The 12,291-nt window shown below is 37.9% G+C and overlaps 1 protein-coding gene across 1 annotated transcript; it reads right to left on the bottom strand.

Moving 5' to 3' along the window:
• Window positions 1-1,202: 1,202 nt before the first annotated feature.
• On the bottom strand, window positions 1,203-10,999 carry LOC121883925. The gene is made up of 19 exons (XM_042392373.1): window positions 10,790-10,999; window positions 10,484-10,646; window positions 10,217-10,366; window positions 9,672-9,832; window positions 8,640-8,819; window positions 8,397-8,538; window positions 8,019-8,203; window positions 7,750-7,891; window positions 7,478-7,654; window positions 6,802-6,812; window positions 4,649-4,879; window positions 3,720-3,882; window positions 3,469-3,618; window positions 3,207-3,367; window positions 2,514-2,693; window positions 2,279-2,420; window positions 1,981-2,165; window positions 1,713-1,854; window positions 1,203-1,630 (listed from the first exon to the last, which is right to left on the bottom strand). The coding sequence occupies exons 1-19, from the start codon at window positions 10,997-10,999 to the stop codon at window positions 1,443-1,445; spliced, it is 3,063 nt and encodes a 1,020-aa protein (XP_042248307.1). The 3' UTR covers window positions 1,203-1,442.
• Between the last annotated feature and the right edge of the window lie 1,292 nt (window positions 11,000-12,291).

Below are 12,291 nucleotides of genomic sequence, written 5' to 3'. Positions count from 1 at the left end.
CCTTTCCAGTTCCTTGGGATAGTAAGGCACTGACATACAGCACTAGAAGTGCACTAGCCCTCTTGCCTTTGTCATGTATGTTTTTACCCCTACCAAGGAAGTTGCTTTCACTCCTCTCTGTTTGTTTGTCAGGGTTACTCAAATAACAGTTTCATGACAGGATACATTTTTAAAACTGTTTAACATGCCTAGGTATAGGTTCTATTGGGCATCCCATCTAATTGCTCATGGGTAATGCAAATGTATCTTTATCTCTCTCGTCTCCTCCCTTGCTGCCTCTGGCTGCATTTTGCAGATTTCTTTGTATTCAATACAATACTATTGTAATACTAACACTATTCAATACTATTGTCTTCAAATTTTCTGTCTCTTCTCGGCATTCTATGATCGTTGGGTAGCCTGCTACATTCACATGTCATGTTCTTCTCATCGCAACATAGTTGGTTGATTTGCATTATTAGCAGACAAATAGTGTCACTGGAGTCGGACACCTCACCTCCAGATTTTGCCAATGGCATCTACAAGCAAGCTAACAATGACTAACCTGGCTAGAACTGGTTTTCTGACTTGTACTGAAAGAAGGTCAATTCAGTTGTGACATCATTCTCAGCTCTGACTTCCAAGGTAAATGGAATGCAGCTTAAAATAATGAATGTGTGGAGTTCCAAGAGGAGAGTGAGAAGAAACAACAACATTGAAGCACTAAGGTTATTGTGCCATGGAGGGATAGAGTGCATGTAAAAATCATATAGTAGTCACATCCATTGGGTCTTATAATATGGTATGTTTCTGCTATATGACAGTCTAACCTTGCTGCAACACCAGGCATTTGATATCCTTGTATCTCAGTCATCCCCCACCCCTCCTGCAGCAGGCAGAAACTAGTTTTACTGCTCTGTCTGAGTCAGACACAGGAGTAGACTGATTCCTTCAATGTTTTTCTAAATGCTCTTAAACCATCATAATAAAAGCCGTATTATTATTAGTAGTAGTAATAGTAATAGTGAGAGTAGTACTATCAAGGTGGTGAATATGCAGTGAGGAGGCTACTGTTCTATGTAAGGATGGCCTACTGACCTGAATTAGAGTTTTGATGCCATTGGCACCAGCATTTTTGCCATGGCAACATGCACAAAATGGGTCTATGCAAGAACAAGCATCATTCCCAGTTAAATACAGCAAAAACATAGGGATGATTTTTGCTCTGTTTTCAATCAAACACATTTTTATTGTCAGTACGGCAAGTTTCCATTGAGATCACAGACACTTTAATGACCTGTTATGTGGTTTCTAACATACAGTAGACCTGCTCCTGCTTGATACCATCAATGTGCCTTTTGTCATATACACAGCATTCTCACACACCACCATCTGTTCTTCACATGGTAGTTCCCTCTCCTGCCATGTCATAAAAACACTCCATAATTTTCCAGCTCTCCACTTCATTGTCGACAGACAGCACACAGTTCATGGGGTGAAGGGGAGAGGGTGAAGCCCACAACTGGTGTCAGATCCAGTTCATCTTCTGAAACTCCAGGTGGAGGAGTGAAACGAAAGCGCTGGAGGAGGGAAGTGAAAAAGAGGAAGAGCTCCATCCTGGCCAGACTCTCCCCGAGACACACCCTGCGACCTGCAAAGAATTAGATCATCATCAGACATGCATAAAATATCTGCAATCTCTAAAGAACAACAACTTTACAAAGTTGTTTTACCTGCAGAAAAGGGCATGAAGGCATCTCTCCTTATAAATTTACCCTCCTTATCCAGAAAGTGGGAAGGGTTGAAAGTGTGTGGGCTCTCCCATTCGTTCTCATCATACAGGACAGAAGTAAGCAGAGGAAACACAGTCGTCCCCTGTATGCAAAAGAAGAGAACAGGTCTATCATATAAAGTCTCAGAAACAAAGCACTATTTGAAGAGTTTACAGAAATGAAAATATCAAATACATTTGTATTACTGAAACAGCTATGAGTTGCTAACCTCTTTGACAAAGTAGCCTTGAAAGGTGACGTCTCGGCTGGTTTTGTGAGGAATCGCCATGGGTACAATGTTGGCGAGTCTTTGTGACTCGTGGATGACGGCGTCGGTGTAGGGCAGGTTCTTTCTGTCCTCTACCTGGACTTGACGGCTTCCAACCACCCTGCTCAGCTCCTCCTGGACTTGGTCTGGACACACATGAAATAAAAATTCAGCCCAATGAATATGTGATGCTACTTTAACCCCCCCACCCCCTTTTTTGTGTGTGTGTGTGTGTGTGTGTGTGTGTGTGTTTTCGCACCTTGAATATGAGGGTACTTTGCCATAAAAACTAGACACCACTGAAGTGTATTTCCTGTGGTTTCTGTTCCAGCAGCAAACAGGTTCATCACACTGTAGACCAGGTTTTCATCATTGTAGTGTGAATCCTTGATTTCAGACACCTGGTATAATACAGAAAAGAGGGATTTTACTTTTTAATTGGTTGAATGATATTATGAGCAGAAGAATAGTGTCACTGGAGTCGAACACCTCACCTCCAGATTTTGCTGCCGGTTAAGGAATACATCAACAAAACATCTGCACATCTCAGGGTTCAGAGTCTCCTTCAGATCTGCTATGATGCTGTTTGTTTCCCTTTTATTGTCCTCCACATTCTTCATCAGTTCCTTCCAGTTTTTCAGCCAAGGGCCCAGCCAAGGAAGCACATTGTACATCTGTAATGAAACACAATACAGTTTCTTTGACTTTTATTATGTTTTTATTTGGTTTCATTTTTCACTTGGTTGTCATATAATTTAAATTGTTTGTTGGCACTTGTAAATTCCAAATAAATGTATAACATCCTAGGACATTTCCCAGAGAGAACAATATAATTCGATAGGGCTACTAATTGCAATGTTCAGTTGGTACGCCTCCCATTAAGTAATACTAGGTGATTGCTAATGTGACCCGGAGAGTCTTTTAGTTGGTGCACAGCAGGTCAGCTCAACATGCAAAAATGTGAAATTTGTTTACAAGCCAGTATAAATAATAATAAAAGAGAAAAAAATATTACATAACCACAGCCAGAATTAAGTTTCCACTGAATAATGAACAGTGACTGAATGTTTATTTGGGTTTAAGTGGAGGAGTTATTTTATCTTTTTAAGTTTTGATATGAATAGCAATGTAAAATTCCCTCGTAATCTGGGGAAGAAGTCACTAAATCTGAAATCACTTAAATGTACCAGGATGGAAGCTGATCCAGTCAAACGGATGGACTCATGGTCTCTTTCCACCATGGCCTGGAAGACTGGATCTTTGTATTCAAACCTCCTTCCAAACATGATAGCTGATATGATATTTGAAGCTGCATAATTAATTGTTTGGGTGTTGTTGAAGGCTTTACCTGAGAGAAAAAGAGTTATGAGCAAGAGTTAGATAGAAAGTGTAGACTATCCCTGTGACTGCTGTATAAATCATACAGTGCTTTAGGGCATATACTGTTACCGTCATGTTGTTCAAATTCCTCAATCAGGTAGTGACATTCCTCAATGATTTTCCCTTCAGTAATCTTCTTGCCCATCCCAAAATCTCTCAGTGTAGTGAGAGCAAAACGCCTCATTTCTTTCCATGTGTTGCCGTTGGAAAACAGTATGCCTGGAAACAAAAGTGGTTGACTGTTTTGACATCGGCAAAAAAGACAACAAAAAAAAGCAAGCTGGACAAAACAAATGATCAAAATCAAAAAATTTCTTTACCATGTCCTTTGTGGAAATCATAGAATATGGGAGTGACCTCTCTGTCCCCAAAGTCTTCAGCATGGTTGACCAGAGCCTGTTTGACTGTCCTGTATCCTGCTAGAACTATCACCTTCTTGAGACCAAAGTAGACTGTAAACACTGGTCCATACTTTTTGGACAGCTAAAGAGATGAAAGCAATATAAATTGAGACTCACAGTCATAGATAAGAAATGTAACTTACAGGAATTAACTGTCTTATACTAAAAACATATTTGCACATAATATAACTACTAAAATACATTATAATAATAAACATAATTTATATAGCACTTTTCTTAGCAATGTTAGTATCAAATAAAAAAAGCATATACTAAACATTTCCAAAAGCTTTTACAAAGAGAACAGCTTTAAGAAGAGATTTAAAAGAAGTCAGCGAATTAGTGTGTCTGAGTTCAGCAGGCAGAGAGTTCCATAGTGTCAGAGCTTTTATAGCAAACGCCCAGTCACCCTTGGTCACCAACCGTGACCTGGGAGTAACCAGCAGGGCCCCATCTGCGTATCTTAATGGCCGAGAGGGCACGTATCAGGTCAGTAAGTCAGAGATGTATTTAGTTGCAAGGCCATTTAACGGTTTAAAAGTGAGCGATAAGATTTTTAAATTAATGTGAAATTTAACAGGGTGCCAATGTAGGGAGGCAAACACAGGGGTAATGTGATCATGCCTTTTTGTTCCAGTAATAAGTTGAGCAACAGCGTTTTGTACCAATTGCAGACAGTGGAGGGAGCTCTGGCTGACACCCAAGTAAAGTGTGTTGCAATAATCAAAATGAGAATAGATAAGAGCATGTCCAACTTTTTGTAAATCAGCAACTGATTTACAAAAACAGTCTCCTATCAAAGCATTGGATACAATCTTACTGTTTAAGAAAAAAAACACATTTCTCACATCAAAAAGACTGCTGTCGAGTTTCTTGAGATCCACCTGAAGTAAGTTACCAAGCAGAGGAAGAGGTTTGGGTCCTGGAGGTTCCGTCCCTTTTTCTTGGAAGCTGAACCTGGAGTAAAAAAAGTGGAGGACCAGCAGGCCCATAATAACCCCCAACAGGGAAACTGAAGTGGGGGAGTGGAAAAGATCCTCTAACATGATCTTAACGACCCCAAAGCTTAACCCTGACTCCTTTCAGACACACAAACTTTCTCTCTGAACAGCTGTCTTCAGTGTTACACAAAGGGAAAACTGCTAGGTTGTCACAACCAGGGCCTCCTGTTATGTCGTGTTCAAAATACTCCAGAAAACCACATGTCTGGGAGTGGCTGTAGATGAAAAGTCCCCACCTTCTTTTGAAAAAGTTTCACCAATCACTCCAAGCTCACCTCTTGAGTAGGCATGTTGGAGCAGCTCTGCCATCCAATCACAGGTCTGCTTGATCAAATTGTCAGTCAGGATTAAGGAGTTCAGCACTTAAACTGGATCTAGAAAAATACTGTGAAATTCCAAGATGAAGGAAGTAAAAATAAGGACATTCAAAAGGTTGTTGAGCCATGGAGGATACAGTGCATGTGTGGATGGAGAAATCTACTGCTTTGCACTCCCTGACTTTTTCCCTCTGACATTTCATTGATAATGATCAACTAGACTATCCCTGTGTTTGTTCTGTACATTGCTTACAATTGTAGAAGAATCTAAAGTCATTTTTACATGGTGAGATTATTTAGCTTGTTAAATTTAGTATTTTTTTCAATTCATGTTTATTATTTCAAGGATATAGTGGTGCAAAAAGATTCAATTAAATATTTCATAGTGATAGTGTGTGTACTTATTATGTAGATGTCAAAATTAGTTTGTACTGTAGCTTGATTTGAAGATTTATCTCAGACTGAAAGGAGCAAAGATAGTTTGTTCTGAGAATATTTTAAATTGAACGCAAAAACACAGTCTCACAGATTTTCCTTTGCAAATCCACCTTTCAGAGGAAGAAGCAGCTTCAGATTTTACTCCAGCTTGTACCAGGTTAACTGAATCTGTGCCATGTACCTGTGTGCCAGTAGAAGCATTACCAGATACCAGCCTTGATTTAGCAAACACTCCCCTTTTCAACAACTTTTCAACAGCAGAACAATAACAAAAGAAATTTAATCTGTGCCTTGCGTGCATTTAGGAGAACAGAGATGCCAAAGAAACTGGCTAAGCAGCTTTTGTACATCAGCCCTGAAGAACAAAACTCAAACAGAATGGATTGTAAATGCAAACAGAATGTTTTTTTTAATAAGACTCAAATAAACTGAGATGCAATCACTTAACACCAAGCTGAGGATTATTTGCACCACAATACAAGTTAGCACGTCTGCTGTTATCTCTTGAATCTACTCTTTTTACAGCTCTCCTAATTAATGCTTTCAGTCAAACATGATCAGGAGCAGGTTTAATGTGGCTAAACCTGATTTATTCAATCTACACACGATGAACAAACATTAGGATGTTGTTCAAAAATCCTGATAAACCAACTGATAAAATCATAGAATAAAATAAGTTTAAATATAATTTCCTTTATGTCTCCAACAAAAACCCTGATGACAATATGTCCAGATTTTAAGAAAAAGAAAAAACAGGGACACAAGTAAAAAGGTTGATATTGGAATACAAATGCACTTTTATTGTAATTTTGAATGTCTGTGATGTATCAGCCATTTGAGGAGGCAGGTGCAAATAAATTTGCAGTAAATAAATTACATGATTTCTGCAATATACCACACCAGTGACAAATTGTAAAAATGATTGAAAGGAAGAAAAGCAGAAATATATGTATTCTGTAGCAGTCTCACACCAAAGGAGTGCATATATACCTAAATTCCAACAAGCTGTTTAGACTATTGTGTACAGATTAAAATTAACAAATAAAAACATTTACACCAGACACTCTCCCCAGTTGTGTGTGACACCATCAATTTTTCCCAGTACTCTTGAAGGGATGTGGCCTTCACTGATCCTGGTCTTGAGGTTGAGGCTACTCAGCATTAGAGATGCCCACTAAAGCACAGCTGGCTTAAAGGTGTTTAGTCATACAGTTCAGTGAGAGAGAGAGCTGCATTTTACCAGACTGGCAAACTACCTGCATCAAGATCACACCCAAGGAATTTCAAATGATGACACCCAGCAGATAACACTTACTACAGAGTACTTTCACTCCAAAAATCAATCAATCAATTTCATCATAAAAAAATGTGAATTTTCAAAATACGAATGAGTGAACAGGATGTAAGAGACACTGAGCTGCATTTTAAGTGATTTCCAATCTTAAACTTTGAACAACCTACTTTTGTTTACAGTTTAAAAACCTACTTTTATTTACAGTTTAAACTGTTTTTGATTGATATTATGTCTTATGGCTCAAACAATTCTGTAATACACAGACCACTTTTCAAAAAATCAAATCAAATCATAGTGTCCTTTAACTATATTTTGGCACTAATGGTAGGATTTCAGAAAACTTGAATGATTATCGTGATAATACCTTCATCATGATGATGATACAGTTCATCGTGATATTTTTACCTACAATAATTGTAGCATGATGCCTACAAGCCCCTACTCATTATCTGTCTCTTGATGGTATGTGGCCATTGTTTACTGATCCTAGTCTTGAGGATGGGGCTACTCAGCATGTAAATCAAGATAGTGAACATGCAAGTAATGAAGTTACTGCCTGTGTGAAGGTGAGTAAAACAATAATCAAGCCATTGCCACAGGCAGTGATGAAACCGCCTCATTGTCGACTGACAGCACACAGCTCATGAGGTGAAGGACTGAGGACGAAGCCCACAGCAGGAGTCAGATCCAGGTCATCCTCTGTCACTGCAGGTGGAGGAGTGAAACGAAAGCGCTGGAGGAGGGTGGTGAAGAAGAGGAAGAGCTCCATCCTGGCCAGACTCTCCCCGAGACACACCCTGCGACCTGTAAAGTAGCAAAGAGTCAAGCTGGATCATTCCTGTATGAGCATAAAGACTCTGCAATTCTTTGAGAATAAAAACTCTGCAAAGTTGTTTTACCTGCAGAAAAGGCCATGAAGGCATCTCTCCTGATGAATTTACCCTCCTTATCCAGGAAGTGGGAAGGGTTGAACATGTGTGGACTCTCCCATTCACTCTCATCATACAGGACAGAAGTAAGCAGCGGAAACACAACGGTCCCCTGTATGCAAAAGAAGAGAACAGGTCTATCGATCGTCTCAGAGCCAAAGGACTGTTTTATGAGTTTTCGGAAGTGGATGAGCATATCCAACAAAGACAATTTCATGTTGGAAAGTACTAAAACTGACCTCTTTGATGAAGTAACCCTGGAAGGTGACGTCTCGGCTTGTTTTGTGAGGAATTGATGTGGGGACAATGCTGGCGAGTCTCTGTGTCTCATGAATGACGGCGTCAGTGTACGGCAGGTTTTTTCGGTCATCTACTCGGATCTGGCGGTTTCCAATCACCCTGCTCAACTCATCCTGGACCTTGTCTGGAGACACATGCTAAGAATGTTCTTTGCCTGCATTTTTCTATTCACTCCAAAACCTACATGTATTCTATGAGTATATGAGCATACATTTTCCTTTGTCCTGCTCTTTGTCAAGTATTTCAAGCCATTAACTTGTGAAAACATAAATGCACACCTATGAGGAAAGATTCACACGCTTGGTCTCTGTCTTTACCTTGTATTTGTGGATATTTGGCCATAAACAGCAAACCCCATCTCAGTGTAGTTGCTGTGGTGTCAGTACCAGCAGCAAACAGGTTTGTCACTGAAAATATCAAGTTCTTCTCATGGTAGTGAGTGTCTATAATGTGTGAGTCCTAAGAGAAAGAACATCCATCCCATGTATTATTATAAAACAGACCTGTGAAGCATTGTTGTTCCTTTTGTTAGCTGAAAAACACCAAAGTTGTTGTCATACCTCCTCTTTCTGCTTCCGAATCAGAAAACAGTCCACCAGCCCCCTGCATATGTGAGGGTTCAGTGTCTCTTTCAGATGTTTGATTAAATCTTTAACATCTCTGACAGTCATCTCAACATTTTTTAATATCAGCTGCCGGTTTTTTATCCAACTGAGCAGTCGGGGAAACATGTTGTAAAGCTGTGACATAATAGTTAAAACAGTACAGATGATTTAAGAAGATTTAAGTATAAACCAAACAAAAATCCAAACAGATACATTTCATGCATGCAAAATTTCATGCAAACATAGAAAATGGAAATATACATTCTGGATAAAAAGGTACACTTAGAATATAATATGATGCAGTACTATTATTATCAATCTATCCAAAGTATCTATACTTGGCTCCACATCAGTGAACCACAACATTAAAATGTTCTAACATGTATTTATTAGTGATAGAAAAATACAATATAATATACTATAATAATATAACAGTCTGCATAACAAGATTGATACTTTAAATACATTTTACTGATAATACTTCTGTACTTTTACTTAGTTAACATTTTCAATTTAGGACTTTTACTTGTAATTGAGTATTTTTAGACGACAGTATTTTGTAAGTAAAACATCTAAGTACTTTGTCCACCACTGATCATATTATAATGTTTACATGGAGCAGGACATACATAGACATGATTCTTATACAGCGGTGAGAGCAAATAATATAATATAATATAAATAATAAAGCTGTGACATAACAGTAAAGACAGTACAGATGATTTAAGAACATTTAAGTACAAACCAAACAAAAATCCAAACAGATACATTTCATGCATGCAAAATTTCATGCAAACATATAAAATGGAAATATACATTCTGGATATTTTAACACAAACAGTAAGATTTATTGTGTGTGTTGTCTATGTGCCACATGAGTTTAAAAGCACATATTTCATGAAGGATTCAATGGAATGATCTTATTACAGACTCGTATATATTCAGCATTTGGATGCTATCGCGTCAAAAATCGAACATTAAGTTTACCTGGACTGGTGTAGAACCAGTAATACGTATGATCTCTTTGGCTCGTCTCACCAAGTTTTTGAATCGAGGGTCACTGTATTCAAATCTGCTTCCATACACGATAGAGGAGATAATATTGGACGTTGCATAATTCAAGGCACGTGTTGTATCAAATGGTTTCCCTGTAAAAAGAAAGCAAGAAACACTCAAATTTTAAAACACAAAAAAGGTTTCATTGAGTTATACCAAAAGATTTGGTTTCTGATTGACTGACCTGACAACTCAAACATAGTCAGTACATATGGTAACACACCATGATGATGTTTTAAACTGCAGTCTTCTACTATTCAAAAAAAATAAGCATATCTTTCTCTGTGTAAGTGACCATGACATGAGCACAATAATGCACTCAGAGGTGTGCTGTTATGGAAAATAAGAGACCCAGTAGACAAAGTACCACTCTACCTCATGATGAGGAGCTCTTCATCTCCAACCCGTATTGTTTTATTTTTATATATCAGGACACCGTGTCATGTTATTATCACGCACACATATTAATTCTGTACCTTTATGCTCGTCAAACATTTGAATCAGATGGCAGCATTCCTCTAAGATTTTATCCTCAGCAACTCTTTTGCCCATCCCAAAGTCTCTCAGGGTGGAGAGAGCAAAACGTCTCATCTCTTTCCAGGATTCTCCATTTGCAAACAGAATTCCTATTAAACATGACACGCAAGTTAGAAGAAAAATCTATCTGTGTGTGTGTGTGTGTGTATTTGTTTTTGTGCTAATATGCAAACATATATTAAAGGTTTAATAAAGGAGGGTCATACCATGACCTCCACTGATGTCATAAAAAATGGGGGAAATGTCTCGGTCTCCAAACTCTTCTGCATAGCTGACCAGAGCCTGTTTGACTGTCTTGTATCCAGCCAACACCACCACTTTCTTGGTTCCAAAGTAAACCGTAAATACAGATCCATATTGTTTTGAAAGCTGGAAGAAAAAAAATGCAATAACATATATCAGAGATAATGTAAGAACATTTATTATTGCAAAAATGTATAAATGAAAGGACATTCAAACAGATTGCAAAATTACAAAATGGCTTCTGTTCACATTAGGAGTGCTACACTTACCTCACACAGGGTTTTGTAGGGTCTCTTGAGATCCAGCTGCAACAGGTTGCCAAACAGGGGCAGAGGCCTCGGTCCTGGAGGCTCATTCCCTATTTCCTGGGAGGTGAAACTACTGGAGATAAGACAGAAGACGAGCAGGACAGCAACAGCCCCCAACAGAGTGATAGGACTGGAGAAGAGGAAGAACACAAAATCCTCCAAAGGAGACATTTTCTCTTCTGTTGATGGTAGTCCTCTGACTGAGCCTGAGACAGTGGTGTTTATGGATTAATCTCACCAATGAATATGCCTGCAGTTATAGGGTTACTAATTATCTGGCCGCCCTATTGGTCTGATATGAGATAAGTCTCAAAAGGAGAGAAAACTTTACAATTTAATTACAAGGACTTGTTTGGCAAAGGATTAATCCTGTCTTGGCAAGTAGACCTAACTTCTACAATGAACAACTCAGAGAATAACAGCTTTTTTTTTTTTTTTTTTAAAGTCATAACATCACTGATTTCAGGCACATTTAGGTTAGGGTGTAGGTGACCTGTACTGTAGGTTACAAATCCCTGATAAATGGTTCTGCTGCAGACAATTACACATTATTTTAGATGTTCTATGGTTTACCTGAACTTTGAGGGCCCTATAAGTTCAGACCAGTGTTTCCCAACTTCTTAAGATCTGCTTCCAGTCCCTTATCACATGTTGTATATGTTTATGAGTGGCAAGGACTTAATCCTTCTCAGATATTTTCTGAGGCCTGAAGAGGTGAAACAATGCAGTATTTCACAGGAAAAGAATGTAAATAAATAAATAAAAGTCTGATTATCTGTAATAGAATATATATATTTTATTTGTTTTATTTTATGACTCCTTTGATCATTTCACACAATATGTCTGTACGTATTTACATGTAAGACACAAGGTTAACATGATAACACACAAGAAAAGTATTATAGTACTTCTAAATGCAAAAAATAAAATCAACACATTTTTATATTGTCTTTTAGCTTTGTTTCATTGGCCTTTTTAATCTAATTTAAAACTTTGACGATTTGTCTATAATCTTATATTTCTTTTTTTATTGTAAAACACTTTGTGGTCAAAGCTTTTATGTGTTACTGATTAAACCATATAATCTTATATTTCTTTTTTTATTGTAAAACACTTTGTGGTCAAAGCTTTTATGTGTTACTGATTAAACCAAGTAAGATGGCCCTTCCAAAGGTTAGATTTGATGATTTTAAAAAGGATTGTTCCACCAAAATCACAGTATCATGCACTCTTTTACATAATATTTTATGCATACGTTACTTAATGTGCCAGTAAGATAAGATGCAAAGGTGTGCAACAATTTCAGAAACATATCAAATTCTCTTGTGATGATTGATAATAACAAAAAAAAGGAATTCATTTCTGCTTCAAACCCCCCATTGTAGGTTGTGTTTTTATGAGCTACAAGGAATTCAACCTATAGTTTTCTGGGGCCTGAAGAAATGAAATTATCCAGTATTTAA

The sequence above is a fragment of the Thunnus maccoyii genome, chromosome 18 (genome assembly GCF_910596095.1).
Source record: "Thunnus maccoyii chromosome 18, fThuMac1.1, whole genome shotgun sequence".
NCBI lineage: Eukaryota > Metazoa > Chordata > Actinopteri > Scombriformes > Scombridae > Thunnus > Thunnus maccoyii.
Note: the sequence above shows the minus strand (reverse complement) of the source record. Positions and strands in the feature narration are given on the sequence as shown.